Source organism: Sardina pilchardus, chromosome 18 (assembly GCF_963854185.1).
Source record: "Sardina pilchardus chromosome 18, fSarPil1.1, whole genome shotgun sequence".
Lineage (NCBI taxonomy): Eukaryota > Metazoa > Chordata > Actinopteri > Clupeiformes > Clupeidae > Sardina > Sardina pilchardus.
In genome coordinates this window covers 7626330-7649178 of record NC_085011.1, presented here as the reverse complement: position 1 = coordinate 7649178, position 22849 = coordinate 7626330, and the positions used below count along the sequence as shown (strand labels likewise).

The window sequence follows — 22849 nt, the reverse complement described above, 5'->3', positions numbered from 1 at the left end:
AGCAGGACGTAAACGGATTTTGTGTGCGCCTATTTTCTCCAAGCCGACCGCCCTCTAGGCATCGCGGCATCCCAGCAAATACCAGAGAGAGAATTTCTTGCATTTCTCGTGACCACTGGTAGTTTAAAAGTTACACTCCGGCAATCGCAGTTGTTTCTCAGCTGTATGAAAGTGCATCGACTGACAACTTGGCACTTTACGCCCGGCTGGTGTAGGGGTATTGTCATTGTTCCCAACGACAGGTAATGGCGTCACCCTTCCCCCCGCCCAGCTCTTCACTCGGCTGCTAGCAATGTATTATAAAGAGTTCAGTGCACACAGTAATTGGTGAGCAGAAAATGATTTCAGCTCTCCGAAATACCCGGCTGGCGAAGCTAACGTTAATCACCCTGATATTTTGCCTTTGGTCTGCACGGGATACATTTGTAGCAAGAGTGGATGAAAAAAGGTAAGTTGCTTTGTTTAAGGATAACAAGATTGAAAGACGTGACCGGATGAGGATTCATGTTAGCGACACAGTGATTTATTTTTTTTACAATGGACATGCAACTTATTTCCAGTTAAAATGTAACATTTGCTAATTGAAAGAGAGAATGATTCGTTTTAAGTGATAAGGAAGTATTTTCGGCAATGCATTTGGGATGTAGGCTTTACTAGGAAATAACGTTAGTCTTCCAGTGTTAGGTCGTAAACTAAAACTTTTGGAATAGTTCTAGTTCTACCACAACACCGTGGTTTCTCTAAAACGAAATACTTTCCTTTCCTTTCCCATTCATTCGACACGTTTTCTGTTTATCAAGTAACTTCCAACGAGACATAAACACCACATCTGTCAAGCCGATGGACCTGTAGCTTTACCGCTAACTAGTTTAGCAACAGGCAACTTGAAATACCGTTACAATGTTGTTCACATTTGCGGCTTGTGCGCACGTCTCGGAATCCGTGGAAGAAATCGTTCTCTTTTTGGTGTAAGGAAAATAATTAGCACTGTATTGTTTATAACACTGGTATACAACTGTTACCGTGTTTGTCTGTATTGTAAGGATAATCAATATTCTTACACAATTTAAACATCCGACTAGAATGTAGTCTACAAGTTGTCGCACTTGCATAGTTTGTGTACACCTGTTTATTTGTGCACAAGAATATGTGAGTGGCTTTATTAGTGTACGTGTCTAGATTTTCCGGGACAGACTTGAGCATCAGTTGGAACTTGCACGCTTTTTATAGGCTTCCACTCGGTGCCAAGTCGTCGAAAATCAACAGTGCGTTTGCCTCATGTGCACCAAGGGCTGCAACCGCACAGATGGATCATCCTAACCTGTGAAAACCTTGGCTTTCATGTTTGCTCATCGGCCCAGTTGATGTGGATCATGAACATGCTATTAAGCATGTTATTAACCCTTTCTCATCTGGTTTTAAGAGTTGTCTCCTTTATATTCTGTATGATCAATCACTTTATGGATATAGGCTCATGCCTTCTTGCTTGTGTCTGGCAACCTTATGCAGCTTGCTTAGACCTAAGACCTACTACTTCACAGTCGAGGAGAATTGCGCAGTCTTTATGTGCTCCTTCTCGTTCCATGGGGCCAGGAGAAGACCCATCTTTTTGGCCTAGATTCTGGTGACCTCGCTGTCACACAGATGGTGAGAAGGAAAACAGCGGTGGTTGCCAAGGCAAAGTGATGCTGAGGGCAGGGTGCCCACTGAACAAGATGTGCGGGCACTGTGAGTGTGTACCCAGGCCCAGGCTCACAATGGCAACCCCCACCACCCACCCACATACCCTTCTTCAAGCTGCCCTGCATGGCCATGGCAATGCCCTGCCTGGATTCCTTCTCACTGCTTAATTCTTTCATTATGTGCAATTTCTCATGCATTCCCTTTCTGTCTTGCCCTCTCACGTCTTGTCTTTTCCCCTCTCTCACTCACTGTTTCTGTCTCTCTATCTCTCTCTCTCTCTCTCTCTCTGCTGCCGTTATCGCTCTGGAAATCATTTTATTATTTCATAGCCTGCCTGCCTCCTCTTCTCATTCCTCTTGCTGTCTGCTTCCATTACTCCCCCACTGGCTCCGTCTGTCACATTACAAAATGAAGAGGTGCATCTTTGATGCTCTCGGTCATCTTTCACCTGCGCCCTCTCTCCCTCCTGTCTCTCTCTCTTCATTTTTCCTTTCCTCTCCTCTCGCTCACTCTCTTCTCTCCTCCCTTTGTGGAGATTGCTCATTTCCAAATGTTTTGTCAGGGCATCCCAGTTCAAACACCTTCAGGGTTCACACCAGGAACAATAACTATTTTCAGATAACTGTAACTATGACAATATTGGTGTTTTCCTCATTATAGTTTATGTGTGGACGTTGTTACTCATATTAGCTAGCACTATATCTTTGTTGTTGTTACTGTTACCGTTATCGTCATCATTCCTGGTGTGAATAGCCCTTTCACCTCCACTTTCGATATTCAGCCCCAACCCCTTTTTCTATCACCATGGATATGACCTGAGATCTTTCTCTCTGCACTCAAACCTGAGGCTTCTGAACTCAAAACACTTTGTTAAGCAAAAAGGTCAAGCAGCCTACGCACAAAACCATTTCTAGCACGGGTATTCATGACCTGAGTGGGCAGGACTTGTGTTGCTCTGGCAATTAATTTACTGGTGACCATTAGAATACAGAATGGCTCTTGAGTAGAATATGGTCTTTACTAGGTGTTGTTGGGACGGAATACACCACACACCCTCTGCCAGAAAATGTTTGCCTAACCAGCTCTACCCCCAGGTATGTTAGTGGTAGCTGATGACATAATATCAGTACTGCGACGTAAAGACAATTAGAAGGACGGCATTAATCCCCTAACAGCTGAGATTTACTGGCATGCTAGCTCATGACAGATGTTTTGCTATTTTTTTTTTTCCTGACTCCTTTTGTTGGTCAGGTGCCAGAGTTGAAGAGGGAGGGCAAAACCCCAGGGATGGAAAATTGGCTGGTGGACAGAGGAATATGCGCTGGTTTGATGTGGATTATAGTTATAAGGTTTGATTTAATGCTAAAGTTGATGTTGCATATTTTATCTTTTAAATCTCAACCACCAGGCACGCATGCTCCCATTTTCGGTGCTGATTTCAAGGCGAAGATGGGCAGTGGAAGTGAAGTGTTACACAAGGGTGTGACTGCACTTGGTGCTGAGGCTGGGCCAGCTTCATTAGCAGTGTGAAGGTTGACTGCCGGCGTGAAAACGTCTGATGATGTTATCAAATATGGTAGGCGGGAGAAGAACCAAAGTCATCTTCTCACCTCCGAGAATTAGAGCATGGGCGGCCTAGTTACTCAGTCTGTCGGTTACCTTATTCACTTCAGCTCAAGTTTTCCCGATGCTCACTGAAATTAAAGCGAAGAGTAGTGTTTGGAAGGGAGGTTAGCGTTTTGTTACCATTTTGTACCTGCATTTAAAGCTGCTCAGTGTTGCTTGGCACAGGAAGCGGTTTAGTGGGCCACCCCAGCCCCAGGGCCTGGCAACCAGACGTTGCGGTAGCTCGCCCCTGGAGGAGAGCCAGGCGGCAGAATTAGAGGTGATTAGAGGGGGTGTCATGGGCCGATGCAGGCAGGGCCGCTCTCCTCTCCCCCCCACTCCACACTACCCCTCTCCTCCGTCCAGAGACCGCTATGTTGCATAACTGCTTGAAGCCGGGCCCTGGAGAGGCTGCCAGTAAAGGTTTTTAGCCGTCTCCTACCTCCCCATTGATAAGTTAATATGCAGTGATATGGAATTTGGGCTAGGGGTGGATTAGTGCTTTTGTGCTGTCTGCTTTTATAAGTATTTAATTCAAAATTTTATCACAGAATTCTGTCAAGGCTCATTTGTTTAATCCAAACCATATTTGAAATGGTGTGAGGCTGTTTAGGCTAGGCTATCCTCAGGAGACTTGCTATTGTTGTCATCCAAGCATTTAAGCAGTTGCCCCCCCCCCTCCCCCTTCCCCCACGGTAAAGCAAAGCAACACTAATTTAATTCTGACTCATTTGTAAAAAACAGATTTCCTTTTTGTAATTGGCCACCTGATTGACAGGAAAGGCCGAACGACTGAAATTACCTTAATGGCCTTCCAGTTTAGCTGTCGGATATTTTGACCTGCTATTTGTGTGCACAACGCTCTCTGTAAAAATAAATCTATTGAGTTTTGTTTTGTCTAATTAGGTTCTCTGCTTGTATTGCGAACACAACAAGCTAAAAGGCCACGTGTCATTACATCACAAGCTAATCGGGGGGGGGGGGGGTTGTTTGTCCCTCGGTCCCTTACTGCGCTGTGACTTAATGGACTGCTGTTGGCTGATATCACTGGAATGAATCAATTTAAAAGTTGGATGTTTTTATTCGAAGAACAATGACCAGTTCCTTCATATAAAAATATCTCTTTATTTTTAGTGTAAGCTAATTGAGTGCAGGCCAAAGACAGAGACTTGGAAACATTCCAGAGGTGCCAAGCATCATTTGGCCTTTTAGCTGATGTCATTTGCCGCGAGGTGCAAAATGCGTGCTGGCTGGATCCTGATCTGAAACAGATTGATGGGAACGTGTGTCCGTGGCCCCTGGGGATGGAGGCTAGCTCACCGCGTCCACATCCGTCTGGGGTGATTTGATGTGGCAAGCAGTCGTCGAGCAGGAAGAGACATCTTTTAGCATGCCGCCAAACGCCGAAACCTCAGCTTCACTGTAGTGGTGGCGGAGAGGGTCTGGTCTTGACTTGGTCGGGCTCTTGTGATTTCACAGGCTGAAGTTGACAGCTCTGCAGAGACCGTCTGTGAGAATCCAGACCAGACCAGACCAGACCTGTTTTGTTTTTGTCTTTTTACCAAACATCATGTTCTCAGAATCTTTGAGTGTGTTGACATGTCACGTTGTGCCATTTATTATCTAGTGTGCGTCATCCATTCTCATGCAGCTGTGAGGAGACCAACTGCAAATAACTACTGTTGGTCTTGTAAGTAGACTTGTTTACCAGTCTCCTGTGGTCTCCAGTCCAAGCCATGTGGTTGGCCTTGTTGTTTACCAGGACTGAGTCCCAGTAGGACTACGCTGTCATCTGAAGGCTAATAAGGCCCCTCCGTAGACGAGCACCGTTACGTTATACCCCCCACCCCTCCCCCCAGACAGATCCTTTGAGTAACGGTCCAGACTAATCCCAGCGTCTGATCAGGCTAATCCTCCTGCATGACCTGCTACTCACCTCCTCCCCCTCCACCACCACAGCCCTCCTATAGGGGCTGACTGCAGTGTGTGTGTGTGCGTGTGTGTGTGCGTGCATCCCCACTTAAGGAGTTCTCCCGCCTAAACCCGGGTCCTCAAACTCTCGATCGTGGGCTGGCCGCAGGGCTGGGAACAGACTTGTATTTTGCGAGCAGATTTCCAGTCTGAACCAGGGCTGTCACGACAGTTTCTGTGGGCGTGGGAAGCTGGGTGTGGACATGTTGATCTGACTGCCTCGCGGTAAACAAATAAAATCTGCTGCTCTCTGCATCAACCCTATCCTCAAGCATTTGTGAACCACCGGCTGTTCCGCCTTCGAGTTTTCACTTGTTTTAGTTCCGCGCTTACCGCTGAGTACGATCTCTAAAGTTCTGTGAATACAGCTTGGGCATTGTCTGCTGCATAGCAACATGTTGCTGCTGCTGTGCATTATGGTTTAAAATTCATTCGTCATGACTGTGTCGTGACTCCGCAAAGTGACCTTCAGACAGCAGTCACTGCAAGTTACCTCCCATTTAATGTCCGTCTCCTGCATTTCTGTGACCACGGAGTGGCTCGGAACTCGCTGGAGGACGCGATGTGTCCTAACTGCTCTAAGGAGGCCTGATTTAAGGGCCCGCGTCGGAGCTCTCTCAGAACCACCGGCTGTGATGTGGTCTGGCGATGACATCAGAGGCGAGGGGGTCAACTGTGAGTCGGTGCCGGGTGAAGACGGCTCCGGGGCGGATAAACTGACCTCACACACTCACTGCCTGTGTTTGTGTAGGACAGTTGGAACGAAGTCACAATCTATCTCTCTCTCTCTCTCTCTCGCTCGCTCGTTCTCTCTCACACACACAGTTGCTCGCTGACTCTGTCTCTCTCTCTCTCTCACTGTGTTTGGTTTGGAAAGAGGAAAAGAAAAGAATGTTGTCTTTTTTTATTTTTATTTTTATTTCTCTCTCTTCCTTTTTTGTCCCATCTTCTACCCCATCAGGGTCAGGGCTATTCTCTCATTTGCCTTTTTATGCTGTTAGCCCGTGTTGGTCTCAGTCATCATAGTGTCTTTGTGTGTTCCTGGAACAGTGCCCTGGAGCCAGCCTTCCTTAAAAGCACATCAGACAGTGATGCGCACGGACACATCCCAGCTGAAATCTTAACCAAACAAACACACACACATTTAGTCTCGCAAACACACCCACCCACACACACACACACACACACACACACACAGATCTCACAGCCATTAAGCCCTGTTGGGGACGAACTGACTGAGCACTGATCATATGAAATGCGTGGATCTTGGAGTAATTACCCTGTGCATCAACCACTTGGGCCAGCACACATCTATCTACACTCGTACTGTGCACGCACATACTGGCGCCCACTTACACAAACACAAGTGCACCCGTGCTGCCTAGTCCCTGTTACGCTTGCATACATGCACACACACACACACACACACACACTCACACTCACACACACACGTACACGTGGTGTGGATGTCTACTACAGCCTGCTGTATTTACCCTGTGTGGCTTGGCTGGGGTGTTATAAGTGGCTCAGCCATCAAGTCACTCATGGTCAGGGTGACATCACACTGCTCTCTCACTTGGAAAGCTTAGAGGCGGGAGGTGGGGGCTGGGGGGGGGGGGGGGGGGGGGGCGGTCAGAAGGACATGGAGGCACGTGGATGGGCGGCATGCTGTCACCTTCTGGGGGCGAAGGATGTAGGAGGGTGGATGGTGATCACTCATCTCTCATTATGCCTCACACTCACCCTCTCTCACTCACACACGCACACACACACACACACACACACACACACACACACACTCTCTCACACACGCACGCAACACATGCATAGCGGGGGTGTTAGGTTTTGGGGACGTCAGGCAGGGAGACTGGGAGCTCACTGCAAGGGGCTGCTGCACTGCCAGCTCATCCACACTCTCAAGGCAGCGCTTATGCCACAGGGAGAGAGCTGTGGGGAGGGTGAGGGGAAGGGCTGCCCTCTGGGCCTTAAATGCTATGAGTGCTAGAGGTGTGGCAGAGTGATAAAAACCTGACAGCCCCCAGTTTATGGTGTGTGTGTGTGTGCGTGTGTGTGTTGAACAGCAACAAGGGGATGCAAGTCATATAACTTTTTCCCCTTCCTCTTTCCCACAGATTTGCTGATATGTCCTGAGATCCTCACAGCCTTTCACAACATCGCCAACCCAGCAGTGTCGAAGGACACCAAACCGGGGCGACCTCTCAACTTTGACCTTTTTTTTTCAGACAGCAGTCTGCCACTGTTTTTGCTGTTAGAGCTTCCGAAGAGGCCTAGACAAGGAGCAGCGCACAGCACAGCCTTGACGGACGGGAAAACGTGCGAGATTCCACAGGGAGCGGGCGGAAAAACCGGAGAGAAGAGAAAGGAACGCCGGAGACGAGGTGTGAAAGATAGAGGACAAGTGGGGAATTCCACACGGCTGGAGCCAGCAAAGGCGTGCGGAACAGAGAACAGGGGTTACCTCTCTGACTACAGACGACTACACACACACACACACACTCACACACACATCTCAACACTGGAGGGCTCCAGGGATTTTAGCCAGATGTCAAGATAACCGGACAGGAGTTCAGCAGCATCACCGTCCAACAATTTCTCTCTGACCTCTCTGGATTCTATTTCTCGCCCACTATTTTTTTTTTCCCCGCCCCTTCGGTTTTTGGAAAACATGACCCTGCCGTTGGGTTCTGTGGCCTTGTGGACAGTTTAGCGCTGTACTGGTGTCGAGAGTGGACGTGGACGTGGACTGTGAGTGCGGCGTGGCGTGGCGGTGCTGGCCATGTCGTGGAAGAGGAACTACTTTGCATCGGGCAGCAGTGGCCTTCAGGGCATCTTTACCCCGCGCACCATGACCTCCATCGCCCCCAGCAAAGGGCTCATTAACGAGCCGGGACAGAACAGCTGCTTTCTGAACAGCGCTCTCCAGGTAGGTCACCCGCCCACACTCACATAAACACAGACTACTTAAATACATGGCCTACACACATTGCATCAGCAGTGCAAAATTATACACAATATGGAAAACACACACTCCTACTGTTTCATCTGGGGAAAAACGGAGGTGGAATCGTTTGTGTGCTCCACCACCACCACACACGCGCGCATGCACGCACACACAGACACACACACACAGACACACACAGACACACACAGACACACACAGACACACACAGACACACACAGACACACACAGACACACACACACACACACACACACACACACACACACACACACGCACGTACACGCACACACATACACATGCATACACACACGCTCAGATGTGGTCACAGATTGTTGTTGTGACTTGTAGACTCTCTGTACGTTTGATGTTTTTTGTTTTTTTGTCCTCCACCCAGAAGAGTTGGAGTGGGGGAGGCCGAGATGGAGGGTGTGTTGTTTATGGTCAGCAGGGGTCAGGGGTGTGTCAGCTAGAGGGGGAGCTGGGTGTGAATCACCCCAGAGTGAGAGAGGGGAGGCGTGGGCCGAACGCTGGTGCAAATTCATGGAAAGGGTGTGGATGACGCCTCCTCTTTGAATCTCCAGCTCACCCGCGAAGAGTCATTTACTTGCTGTGTGTGTGTGTGTGTGTGTGTGTGTGTGTGTGTGTGTGTGTGTGTGTGTGTGTGTGTGTGTGTGTGTGTGTGTGTGTGTGTGTGTGTGTGTGTGTGTGTGTGTGTGTGTGTGTGTGTGTGTGTGTGTGTGTGTGTGTGTGTGTGTGTGTGTGTGTGTGTGTGTGTGTGTGTGTGTGTGTGTGTGTGTGTGTGTGTGTAAGGTGACCATTATGTACTCAGTGAAGTCCAGACAGCAGTAAGCAACACAGTCGGTGTCTGACTCAGCAACAGATCACACAATCATTACGGCTGCTACTTAGTGTCGTTGGGTTGCCGTTGGGGAAGGGAGTGCGAGGGCTGCTTTTGAATGAAAAGACCTCTTTGTGGGACAGCAGCCTAGTTGTGGGCGGCACAGTGGTGCTGTTTGAGAAAGTTTGGGGAGTCAAGGTCACCCGTTGTTTGGTGCTACATCTCGTCCTGACAGCCCACTGCTTATTTTTGGGAACAAATGGCTTTCTCATAGCAGACATAATAAAGTGTTGGCCCGGCCTTGCTCCACATGTTTGCCTTTTCCACCGAACAACCTCCATGGCCTCATCTGCACTCTGTTCTCACAGCTATGGAGGTGATTAAGCTTTGTGCACTTCCTTTGATATTACCCGTTGAGGATTCCTGTGAAGACACACACACACACATACACACACACACACACACACACACACACACATACTGATGCCGTCATTTTTTGTGGTCCAATACACACCCAGATCAGCTATTCCCAGCTTCTCACTTGAACTGGAGTACTCCTACTCGTCCTTCATCTTAGAGAATAACATTGCTCTAATGTTAAAATAACAATGCCCCCTCCCTCCTCCTCCTCTTTTCTTTTCTTTTCTTTTCTTTTCAGTTTTTTTTCAAGTTTTTTTCCCTGTGTTCTCTCAAGGTGTTCTTTTCCAGTGTTTGTGCTCTGAGGCACACAGGACTCCCTTCACGCTGCTCTGACAGTCTCCCTTTGTCCTGGCCTAATCCATGTGCCGAGGCTGTAATCAAGGAGGGGGGGGGGGGGGGGGGGGGTGGGCAATTACTGTTTTCTTTTTGCCTGACGTCCTCCACACTCAACATGTATCTGTTCACTCTCCAGCTCTCCTGGCTCCTTGCTGATATAATTACACTAATGTGAAGGTGTTGTCGTGTGTGTGTGTCGAGTTGACTGTCTGAGTGTGTTTTTTGAGATTGGGAGTGGCATCTTTGCCTGTGTGTGTGTGCGTGTGTGTGCGCGTGCATTGCGCAGGAGTCGGAGTTGGGGTTGGGTCATTGATGACCCAACCAATGACCCAACCAATGAATCAGACAGTGTGTCGCTTTGTTCATCTGTGGGATGTCGTGGACGGGTAGCTGTGTGGTAATGAGTGTGTCGGTCACCTCTCAAGCGTGACCGCTCCGCTACCGTACAAATCGGCAGCAATTGGCGTCCCGACCGTCCACCTCTGGCGAGCTCCACCGGCTCCCCAGCCTGGCCAGGCCCTGTCTGGACGCAGAGCTGGGAGAGCAAGCACCCTGCATGAGGACACGCCAGTAGAAAAATAAATAATGGAGAGTGATCTTCATGGCCGGATAGCCACTCACTCATGAGCACTTATGCAAACTTGCTGTCTCTATCTCTCTCTCTGCCTCCTCTTTTTCTCTCTCTCTCTCTCTCTCTCTCTCTCTCTCTCTCTCTCCCCTTCTGTTTCTATCTGCCTCATGGCCTCTCTCACTTCTTTTCCATCTCTCTTTCCCTCACTTCTTTACCATCTCTCTCTCTCTCTCTCTCTCTCTCTCTCTCTCTCTCGCTCTCTCGCTCTCTCGCTCTCTCGCTCTCTCTAGATGCTTTTGCTTGAGTGAGTAAGAACTCCAGTGCTGCTTATTGATCCCCATCCTCCGTGGATCAGCTCCAGGCTGGCTGAGTGCCATCTCTGGTGCATCGCAAAACTTTGACGCTTCACTCTTTGGTCCCCTGGGAGAAGGACACGGGGGGTGAGGGGGGGGGGGGGGCATGGAGATGGGGTGTGTGGGGGCGGGGCATGGAGATGGGGTGTGTGGGGGCGGGAGGTGGATGGGAGTGGAGAAATCAGCCAGTCAGGTTGCAAATGCAAACTTCAGCTAAAAAACAAAAAAACACATAGCACCACTGTAGTTGCCTATGCCAGCATCAGAGATGGTGACGACGTAAATATGTGTATGGTTGGTTGGTTGGATGGATGGTTGGTTGTTTGGTGTGTGCAGACGGCCGTCTATCAGGCTGTTGTCATGCCTCATCCATAATTACCCGGTCTGAGCAACCAGTCATTAGTTCTCCTCCCTCTATTTTAGGATTACTATATAATCAGCTATATGGAAATAAAGTGGCTTAGCGGCGTGATAAGCCTTCCGAGCTACAAATTAGCGTCACATATGAGTCAGGAGATAGAGGAGTGTGTGTGTGTGTGTGTGGGGGGGGGGGTTGGTTGGGGCAGGGGGGCAGGTAGTGTATTGTCTGCTGCTACAGAGACGCGAAACAGTGTATAGACGTAGATGTTGGTTATGAAGCCCCAGGGGAATACAGTTCTTATTGTTGCTCTTTTATTCCTCCCCCCCACGCCGGAACCGAAACTGCTGTGCAAGAACCCAGACTTGATTGGAGACGCTTCTCTGGAATGCGTCGTCGTCTGGTCTTTCATGCTCAAAAGCTTAGACAGGAGATGAAGGAGGAATGCTGCTCTCTTCTCCTGTTATGAACTGCACGGTCATCATCAGGAGCATAATAATCCTCCTCCATCCCTTCACCCCCCCCCCCCCCCGGAGGTTCAAGCGCAGGCTCACCACAGCCCCTGTGCTCTCATGGGGCCTCTGCTAAACCTTACAGTCGGCTCGCCACAGCAAACACTTGACTACACTTCTCCATTTAAAAAAAAAAAGAAAAGTAGAAGAGAGGAAAAAAAAGTCAAAACCTTTAATCTCCCGCAGTGGATCCTCAGAAAGCTGGAGCGGGAGCCGAGCCCTCGCCCCTGCGGTGGGAGTTAAATCCTTAACCCCGGCGCCCTCATTAAAGCCATAAGTGTTTGCCCCGTTACCTCAGAGACGGAGGTGTGTCTGCCTGCCGGACAGACGTCATAGACGTCAGCCGCAACCAGCAGGAGAGGAAAGGAGAGGAGGAGAGGAGAGGAGTGGAGTGGAGTGGTTGTTTTTCTTCTCCTTCTTTGTCCTTTCAACCATGCCGGTAAGCCTGGGCCCCCCAGAGCTCTCCAGACTGAATTAGCTGGAAAAGGCTGAGAGGGTGCGGGCTGCCGCTGTTGCTGCTGCCGGTGCTTTGCCCCATCCATGCCCCCCATTATGCTGCACACGTATTCCAGGCCTTTATGTGCCTGGCACAAAGATGCCCGTCTTTTCAGCGTTTTTGTGAATGTCAACCTATGTCTGCTTATAGAATTTGGAACGGGCTGAAAAGACGTTGACGCATGTTGACAAATTGATGAATGTGTCCGTTCACTCTCCTGACATCTTCTCAAAAGCGAGCGATTTCAGAGTTTTGTCCGCTCTCTCTTCTATCCTCCTCTTGTCGGTCGGATTCTGTCTGTCTAGTTTCATGTGTCATGTTGTTTGTCTTGGACGGACTGACCTTTCTCTGCGCTAAAAGTTTGAAAGGCAGAGCATCGGGGCCTGCAGCACAGGCTGAAAGCCTTGTCATGTCCGTGTCTTCCTGGATCGGAAAAACAGCAGGACTATATCACCTCAGCAGGAAGCAGATGTCCTGGAAACAAGGCAGGGGCACAGGGAACAACCAGTGCTCTTTCCCTCCTGCCCACTCTCTCTATCCTCCTTTTCTTTCTTTCTGTCATTCACTCTCTTTCTACCTCTCTCTCTCTCTCTCTTCATCCTCTCTCCATCTTTCTCTCCTCTCTTTCTGCCAATCTGTTCTCTCTCATTGTCTGTTTTCCATCTCTCTCTCTCTCTCTCTCTGTCTGTCTCTCTCTCTCTCTCTCTCTTTCTATCTCTCTTGCTCTTTATTTCTCTCGTTCCTTGTCGGTTCTCTGCCCCGTTCCTCCCTTCTCGTTCCCATCTCTCTCCTCCATCCCTCTGGTCTCTCTCCTGTCCTGTGCTTCTGCTTCTCACGATCAAAGTAGTCATGTGTGTGGTGGCCACTAATGGGCCCTTCTCTCCCTCATGTTCCCTGTTCAGCCTCCACGACTTCGTCTTGCTCATTTGCCGCCTCTTCTACCCATGTGCATGAAGGACCAGAAAAAAGAAAGCAAAAAAAAAAAAGCTGGAGGTCTTTTTCTTTTTTTTTTTTTGCACGAACGACATCTGCCACCATGCATGCCCTAAAATCCAAGCCCGGCTTTTTTTGTCGCGCAAACGAGCAGCCAGGACACGCAAGCGTGAGCAGCCGAATCGAAACGCGAAGATGATCTCGCCCCGGATTTTGGCTGCAGGGCCAGCCAGCAGAGGCAGCCGCGGCGGGCGAGCGGGCAGTCTGAGAAGGCAGAGGGATCCGCGGCGGCCGTCCAGCCGCGAGGACCTCGGTACACGTCTCCGTCTCCAGCCGGGCTGGTTTAACGCCACAATAAACAAACATGAGCGCCGGAGAAAAAAAAAAAAAAAAGATGGGGGGGAAAAGACGAGCTTGTTTCTATCTGCTGCTGGGCTTATTCAGCCCAATTTCACGGGGAGGGGATTGTGTGTCAGCCTTTCCTGCTTTGGCAGAGCACTCGTTCCGTGTTATTGTGCGTGTGCGAGTGAGTGTGTGTGTGTGTGTGTGTGTGAATGTGTGTGTGTGTGTATCATGGAGAGGCTGAGGTTTGGGAACATCGGCGTAATGAGCAGCTGTGTCTCACGGCTCCAGGCAGGGGGGCACCTGGCCTGTGCTCACCCCACGTGAGGAGCCCCTGCTCCTGCCGAGAGAGGGAGGGGTAAGGGCTCGGGACGGGGCTGTTATCTTTGCCCTGACTCTCTCCAGGCCAGGGGGACGTGCAGCGATAGCGGGGCCGCTAGTTTGCTGCTGCCAGCCACTGAGTGCAAAACACAACAATGCTTCATCCCTATCAAGCCCCAGCAGTTGTACGTACAAAATGATTGTTAGTGTTTGCAGTCAGTCGACAAAGCCCGATGCGAGAGGCACGTACAGAGTGTGAAAAGGGAGAGCAGAGATAGAGTGTGACTGATGCAGTGTGTGTGTGTGTGTGTGTGTGTGTGTGTGTGTGTGTGTGTGTGTGTGTGTGTGTGTGTGTGTGTGTCACAGTGAGACCAGGCCCGAATGAAAGGTTATTTATTACTCCAGGGTCCAATCAATCATGAACCTGAGCGTCCTCTCCATTCATTATCCCACTCTCCCACTAACACTGTGGGTGTGCACTGGATCGGCCCTAAATCTGCGGGGGGGGGGGGGGGGGCACACAGGACTGCATGGGGCTGGACTGGGCTGGGTGGAAAAACGCCACGGACCCGCTTGGACTGTGTGTTTACCTGTCAGTAGGGGGGGTAAACGCCCCCAACACACACACACGCTCGCGCATACACACACACACACACACGCTCGCACACACACACACACACACACACACACACACAAACTGAGTGGCCTTCAGGGTGTGGGTGGAAACATAGAGGTGGGAGGTCTTCAGGAAGCGTCTCTGGAGGGTCATAATCTAAATTGGAGGGTAAACTTTAGGCTTTATTGATGTGGTACAGTGATGGCAATAGGGTGCTGACACACACACACACACACACACACACACACTATACAGATGGAAGAAAGCACACACTCTTACTGACACACTCGTGCTGTACACACACAGACATATTTACACACACACACACACACACAGATCTTTTTCTCTGCTTAAAGGTAATCTGATAATCCTGTCCTGAGTGCTGTCGTCATGGCGGCTTTGGCACTGGGTGGCATTGTCCGTTTTTGTTATATCATCAATTTGCATCTTTTCCAGTCAGCTTTGGTCAGCTCAATTTCTCTTTTTCCTCTCTGTCTCTCTCTCTCCCTCTCTCTCTCTCTCCCTCTCACTCTCTCTCTCTCACACACTCACACACACACACACACACACACGCACGGACACACTCGCTCTCATACAGACACACACACACACACGCTTTCCCTCCCTCTCTCCCATTTTTGGATGCTCTCCCTGAGCAAGGCATCTGTGGATGGCACCAGCTGTTTTTTCGGGTCAGAGAGAGGTCTGATGTTAGGGCTGATTAACAATGAAGTGGACGTGTTGTCGTTTGTTTCGTCATTCGGCAAAAAGCAGCTATTTCGTCGTACGAGGTGCAGCAAATGGAATTCTCTGAATTCTGGAGAGAGTTTGCCTAGAATGGTAACTCTGAAAGGCTAATAGCAATAAATCCAGTTCAAGGGAAACAAACAAATCCACATTATGAGTTTGTAGAAAAGGCAACATATGCTTGTCTACGCAATCTCACACACACAAACACACACACACACAGGTGCTTTTGGTCTTGCTTGTGGTGAAGGCATCCATTGCACATTTCTCCTGCTTTAAAAAAGGTGCTTACAACTAATTTTACTCAAAATCAAAGCTCCTCGTGCTGTCATCTCAGTGGGACGAGGGAAGAGCTGTGTTGTTCAAAGAATTGCTGTCGTTCGAAACCAAAAACATAAAAAGAAACCCTCTTGCATGCGTTCTCTTTTCAGAGCTCCAGTTTTAGAGTACGCTCTCACGCACATCAGCTGTGAGTGTCCCTGTCAAAGACATCCTGCCCAGGCTTGTAACTTGTGCTTTTTTTTTGTTTATCAACCCGTCTGTTGTGTTCTGAGCTGTTTGTTTTAAAATGGAACTTTATTTTGTGAGAATAACCATGATGAGATGAACAGCTCACATTGGCACAGGCCCTCTCCTCTACCCCAGCGGCATCAAAGCACTGCCGGCGCTCTCTCTCACTTTCTTTCTCTCTCTCTCTCTCTCTCTCTCCATGAGCTGGGCTCATGAAAGCGCCGCAGATTGCAGCTTTCTGCTTGAGGAGGCTTTCACCTGGACTAGCTGTATTGGTACAAGAGCGAGACAGAAGGGGCACGCACACTGGATTTAAAAAAAAAAAATATTTTTTTTTTATCTCAGGGAAAAAAAGCGACTAACTATCTGACTGTGCTGTTACTCGCTGTCTCTTTTTTTGTGTGCCGGTCAGCACAGCTGGCTGTGAAGGTTAGCCTGGGTGACCTTTTGGAGGTCATTGGTAATCAATGCCACTGATTTGCTGCAAGTGAGTGTGGATGGGTGATCACTTCAAGCCATTTTCTCCTTTACACTCCAGCTAGGGCTGGATATTGATGGTGTGCTGTCATAGATGTGTGTGTGCGTGTGCGTGTGCGTGTGCGTGTGCGTGTGCGTGTGCGTGTGCGTGTGTGTGTGTGTGTGTGTGTAATCAACACTGTGATGGAAGGGCATCTTGAATAGCAAAATATTATGTCATTGCTTCATTGTTTGGTTGTTTTTTTTAACAGTAGCAATATATCATTAGAGAAAACAATTTAGTTTATATTGTTCTCATGTCAGCAGTTCATTCGGAATTAATTGGCAGCTCGTTGTGAAAGCAGTAATGGTGTGCCAATTGGCAAACTCCTTTATTTGTTATGTGCATTTCTGTAGCTTTTTTTCTGGTTTGGTTTGCCTGAATAATTGTGATGCGGAAATAAAACGAGCGCTAATTAGCATTTAGAGACAGCAGAGGCTCATAGTGATGAGTAGGAGAGATGAAAGAAATCAAGGCGGTTATTTAGTTGTTGTTGTGTTAACAAAAAGAGCAAAGAGTTGCAACATCACAAGCGTTTCTCATTAAGCTACTGCTGAGCACTCCGGCTCTGTTTAGATGTCAGATGGCGTTAATTGCACAGGGATGCTATCAGAGCAGGCGGTTAGGTGGCTGATCACAAGAGTGTCAATCTTAGGACCAGTGATCGGCTGGTGATGGTGCGTATGTGTGCGCGTGTGTGTTTGTGTGTGTGCGTGCGTACGTGTGTGTGTGTGTGTGTCGAAGGAGAGTGAATGTCGTCCTAACGCAGACTGACAGCTCCCTCAATAATTTAGCGTCGCTGTGTGTCAGGGGTTTCAAGTGGAACAGAGGGGGCCTTGGGTAAGATATTTTGTGTGTGTGTGTGAGCGAGCAAGCAAGCATGCGGGGCTTTATGTGTGACTGTCTGTGTGTGTGTGCCCTCATGTGTGCCTGCGTGTGTATTTAGCGTGTGTATTTAGCGTGTGTATGCATGCAGGAACGGTCTGGTTGAGTTAACAGGGCAAGGAGAGCGTCCAGTCTTCCCCCGCCCACCACAACCCCCCACCCCCACACCCACAGCCCTCAGGAGACTCCCAGGCAGGTCCAGATGGGAGATGGTGTGCCAGCAAGAGAATTAGAGAGACAGATAGAGACAATTAAGATAGAGACTTGAGACCGAAAGAGGGAGAGAGAGGGAGCGAGAGAGGGGGAGAGAGAGATGGAGAGAGAGAGAGAGAGAGAGGTCCGTGAGGAGCTTGATTTAGTCTCGTGCTGATGCCCCTCGTCTTCATCTCTCCCCTGGCACGAGCAGCTCCGCTCCTCACTCCGATGTACAAGACTCTCCTCGTCTGTTTTCGCTCGCTCCCCAACCTCCCTCCTCAGCCCTGTTCTTCTCTTCCCCTCCATTCTCCTCCACTCCTCCCTCCCTCCCACCCTCCTTCACCCTCTGTTCTTCTCTCTCTAACGAGTCTCTCTTCTCACTCTCTTCCTTCTCACCCACCCAGCACTCCCCTCACCACCACACTCAGGGAGTCTCCAACCTTCTCTCAGCGCACCGTTTTGGGGTGGGGAAGACCGTCTGAGGATCTTTCTCTTTCTCGCTCTTTCTTCCTTTCTTTCTTTCTTTCTTTCTTTCTTTCTTTCTTTCTTTCTTTCTCTCTCTCCTATCTCTTTCTTTCTCTCTTTCTCTCTCTCTCTCTCTCTCTCTCTCTCTCTGTCTGTGTCTCCTCTGCTGGGCTGTCTCTTTCCTTCTCTTTTCTCTTTCTTTCTCTCTCTGTCTGTGTCTCCTCTGCTGGGCCGTTTGGATGTGGGCGAGTGGGTCTCGTTTTCAGCTGATTAGTGTAGTGAGTGAGTGAGTGGTGGCGCTGTGGCTGCCGGGTTAATTGCTGGCTCTGTGTTTAGAGTGCTGAGGGTAATACCCCACTGGTGCCCACAGCCAAGACAGGGATTTAAGAGGAGCCTTCAGGTCTGCTCACTCTTAAGTACCTCAGCAACTCTGGACTGTCAAGCCCCTTGGCTTCAGGTAGTATCTCTCTCTCTCTCTCTCTGTGTGTTGGTGTGTTTTGTGTTTGGGGGTGCGCCTGTGTGTGCGCCTGTGTGTGTGCGCGCGTGTGTGTGTGTCTGTGTGTGTCTGTGTGTCTGTGTGTCTGTGTGTGTCTGTGTGTTTGGGTGTGTTTTTGGTGTCTAAGCAGATAAACACCCTAGTCGTGCGTTGATGTGTGTAAGTGTTTTGGTAACTTAGCAGCAGAATCCTCAGTGTGTGTGTGTGTGTGTGTGTGTGTGTGTTCAGAAGCTGTCTGTAGAAGTAGGTGCTGGAGGATGAGAGGCAGTGATGCGGAGTCCTTGGGGAGCTGAGGGGGGTGATGTTTTTTGTAGCTTGCTGCGTGTCTGATCGCCGGAGCGATGGAAATGTTCCTGCTGTTGGCTGCGCTAGGCTCTCTGAGGCTCACACACACACACACACACACACACACACACACACGCGCACGCTCTCCTTTCCGTTCCTCTCCTCACACACACTCACACCTCCTCTCGCCCCCACCGGGGCTTGCCCGAAGGCTGGACGTCCTCTCTAGTTCAGTTGTCATGATTGTTGTAGTAAATCAATCAAATCAAACATATTTAATATGTAACCACAGTTGCATTTAAAGCCCTTTAAAGTGTTATGTTCATTGCTCAGTGGGTCCGGTGGTGATTGCTTTTTTTTTTTGTCAAAACGGCACCTCCCCACAAGTCTCATGTTGTTTTCCTTTCTCTGTTCTCATTTTCTTATCATTCTCTACCTCCCTTCCTTCCTCACTCCCTCTTTTCCCCCCTCTCTCCCTCTCTCTCTCTCCCCCTTTGTTCATGTTTTGCAGGTGCTCTGGCATTTGGATATCTTCCGTAGAAGCTTCCGGCAGCTGACCACACACAAGTGCATGGAGGACTCCTGCATCTTCTGTGCCCTCAAGGTGAGCGCGCGCCTTTCAGATGCACACCAGAGGGGAGACTTCAGGCCTCTTCTCCCTCTCTCTCTCTCTCTCTCTCTCTCTCTCTCTCTCTCTGTCTCTCTCTCTCTCTCTGTCTCTCTCTCTCTCTGTCTCGCTCTCAATGGCTTCAGAGGGTCTTTTCTTCACCTTTTAAGACAAAAAAGCCCCTCGTCTTGTTGTGACTCAGAGGGAACCTGGGGCGAACCCCGCAAGAGTGAAACTGGAGGCGACATGCCTCAGGAAGTGACGCTGGAGATGACTCAGAGCCGTGCGGAATCTGTCTCCTGAGACCAAGATCCACCGCACTGGCTCTGATCGCAACTCTCTACCAGGGACGCACGACATGTTGCTGTTCAGCTGAACAGAAGGGATCTGTGTTGATGGGGAGTGTGTGTGTAGTGGAGTGTGAGAACAGGTTGTGTGAGAGTTTGGGTTGTTCCACTATTGAGCATCCCGACTGTGACGGGTCAGGGTTTGAGTCCACTCCCTTCCTGTACCCAGGGTGGGTCTGACTTGGGTCCAGTTAGCCAGTTTCCACCGATATCATCTCTTAGTCATTGGCCGGACCATGGGCGCTTCCGAACCCTAATGTTCAAAGGACTACTAGGAACTGCCCACTAGGGAGCTCTCTCAACAACTGTTCAGAGGTAAATGGTAGACAAAATGGACAGTGAAGGTAAACAGTGGCTTGCAATTCATTGCAGCGTCGTTGGATGTTGACTTGTCTGTGTTGGCAAAGGCTTTATCGACACACGCACCCTTAATGTCATGCAGGTCGAGTGTAAACATGACCCGTGTATGGACGCTCTGTCGCTCTTGTTTACATGGCCAACATTCTGTGCAGGTTTGACTATTGCTTGGGCTGCATCGGACACGTACACGTTCTAAAAAACTGTGATGGTCCTTAGTTCCTGCAGTGTGGAAACATAAGAAATGGGACATTTCCTCCAACAGTTCTGAGAACTATGAAAAAGTTCCTCCAGCCTGAAAGCTCCTAAAAGAGCAGACCTCAGGCCAGTCCACGCCCATAGTGTCTGTCTCTGCCCCCCTCCTTCCCATTCTTTCTTTCTTCCTTTCTTTCTTTCTCTCTGTCCTGTCCTCCTCATGCCTCTGTAGTTTTATTTCCCTCCCATCCTCTCAACCCTGGCTGTGCCTATACTCTCTCTGTCTCTCTCCCTTTCCCTCTTTCTCTCTCTCTCTCTCTCTCTCTCTCTCTCTCTCTCTGTCGTGCTCTCTCCCGCTTTCTCCCTCTCTCCCCCCCCCCCCCCTTTTTTTATTGCATTCCATCCGATGTGCCCGAGCGCCAGCGGGCCTTTCCATCCGCCGCTCAATAACTCTGCAGGAGACGAGCGGAGTGGGTCTGTCCCTCCCTCCCCACTGTCCCCCACCACACTCCCACCCAGCGGGGACCGCCTGTCTGCTGGTGGACTGACCTGGCAGAGAGGGTCGCCCAAACGACCCGTTTCTGGGTCCGCACGCTGGGATTGGTCACTGCAATCTGCCTGTCTGTATTGGTGTGTTCATGCCTGTGTATGTGTGTGTGTGTGTGTGTGTGTTTGCTCGTGTGGTTGTATCTGTCCACGTGCTATAGCGTGCTAGCGTGTGTGTGTTTGTCTGTCTGCAGCACCCCAAGCCAAATATGTTTGTGGAGGGGTTTCCCTTTAGGTCTGCATGCGAGCTGTCTGTCTAGACTGGTGGTGTGCCTCGTTCTCTCTGGCGGTCACTGGCTCTGCTCTGCTCTGCTCTGGCCTGCCTGTGTGGGTGTCTGCTCTGCGGACTGTTTTTTTATTTCAGTTCTTTGCCACACACTAGTGTTCTGCTCTCCTGATACGTGCCTACATGTTTCTCAGTTGCTCATTTGCTACAAAGAAATAGCACTGGACAATTTGTCCGCGTTTGTCCAGCAGTCCATGTTATCTGGTAGTCTGAGCTGTTAGAGGCGGTCACCCAGTGTTAACCTTTTAGCCGTCTAGAGGAAACACCGCTTGTGTCTCTCCACCAGCATTCCTGTATATGACCCGACTCCCATCGAGAGGAAAAAAGGGGGCTTTTACTCAACCAGATTCTCGACAACCGTGTCCGATCCTCGGTCATGATTAATGCATCGCACGCGAAAGAGATATCATTACGATTTCATGAAGGCATCTTGTACGTCCAGCGCGGCACAGAGAAACCGAGCAGGTGGAAGATGACTTGTAAGTGTGCGTGCGCTCATGCAATATGCTCTAGTCTGTGTGCAGTACTGCTGACAAGGCCCAAAGCACTATCTGGCCAGCTGGCGTGAGCTCGGGAGGGAGAGCGAGAGAGAGAGAGAGAGAGAGGGAGAGGGAGGGGGAGGGGGATGGAGAAGGGGTGGGATGTACAAGAGGGAATATAATGTATAACAAAAGTATAACGGATTGATGGAGAGAGTGAGCGAGACGAGGCTGTTTTGATTGGGCTCGAGACGTGTTTTAAACAACAGCGGGCCGTGTAAACATGCCGGCGTCTCGTTAAAATCTCAAGTGTTAGCCTGCAGTGTTCTGGCAGCGTCAGCCCCCGCCGCCGCTGTCGAATTCATCTCGAAAACGTCAGAGTGCCGCGCCGCGCCGCGCCTCTCCTCCAGCTGCCTCCTTCTCGCTCTTTTCATCGCCTTTGTGTTTCGCTCGCCATCATTGGAGATTTTTTCTGGTGAGAATTAGTTATGCAACTGTCTGACAAACAGTGATGCCCAAACGCCACTTCTGTTACCAAATCAACCCCCCCCCCCACGTAGTAGAGTATGGAACTGAACTAGCCTGAACCCAACTGGATTGATTCGAACGGCACTGAACCCATTTGAATGGGACTGAGTGAACTGTGCTTTATTCTGTTGTGTCTGGCCCCACGAGTTGTACTCCATTGTGTCTGATCGGCTGCTGTCGTGTGTGTTTTGTGTGTGTGTGTGTGTGTGTTTGTGTTGTGTGTTCCAGAGCATCTTTGCTCAGTTCCAGTTCAGCAGTGAGAAGGTGCTGCCGTCGGACGCCCTGCGCAGCGCCCTGGCCAAGACCTTCCAGGACGAGCAGCGCTTCCAGCTGGGCATCATGGACGACGCCGCCGAGTGCTTCGTAAGAGTTTCTCCATTCCTATTAAGACCCCCCCCCCCCCCCCCCTCCGACAGAAACACTTCCAGTCTCACTCTCACTCTCTCCACCTCTCTGAAACTCTCTCTACCTCTCTGAAAATCCCTCTGAATCGCCTCTTTCTTTTTTTCAGTCTCCCTTTTTATTTTTTCCTCTTTATTTCTGGCTGTTTCCCTCGGTCTCTCTCTCTCTGTCTGTCTCTCTCTCTCTCTGTCTCTCTCTCTCTCTGTCTGTCTCTGTCTCTCTCTCTGTCTCTCTCCGTCTCTCGCTGTCTCTCTCTCTCCGTCTCTCGCTGTCTCTCTCTCTCTCATTCTCTTTCTCTTGTCTGCACTCACATTCACTGTGGTGTACCACTGCCAAGCGCAAATCAAAGCTAACAGAATTTCCTTTAAGGGCAGAGCATCCCGGGCCAAAACGGCCCTGTTGGGATTAGTTGATTAAGGCTGGCTCCTGTCTTGCCCTTCTTTGTTATGAGCGCTGGTGAAGGCGAGAGAAACAGGCGCTCGGGCGCGTGTTGGCCGGCGTTCCGCGGGCACCTTGGAAAGCCTCCGCGGCGGCAGAAGGCCGAGGGGAAACGTTTGATGCTGGGCAGCGAGCTGCCGCAGTCCCTGGCACCGGCACACCCGCACCGGGGGCGACACCAGAGTGCAGCGAGTTCAGCCGGTGCGCGCTCGCGCGCCTTGCGTCACA

At 50.0% G+C, this 22849-nt stretch overlaps 1 protein-coding gene across 1 annotated transcript in view; it reads left to right on the top strand.

The window, feature by feature from the left end:
- The first annotated feature begins 306 nt into the window (after window positions 1–306).
- Window positions 307–22849, top strand: part of usp54a (ubiquitin specific peptidase 54a) — a 50605-nt gene continuing 28062 nt past the window's right edge. The window contains exons 1-4 of the mRNA XM_062520171.1: window positions 307–448; window positions 7392–8203; window positions 18948–19040; window positions 22010–22144. Coding sequence (XP_062376155.1) covers window positions 8057–8203; window positions 18948–19040; window positions 22010–22144 — 375 coding nt within the window. The 5' untranslated portion in view covers window positions 307–448; window positions 7392–8056. The remainder of the gene's footprint in view (window positions 449–7391; window positions 8204–18947; window positions 19041–22009; window positions 22145–22849) is intronic.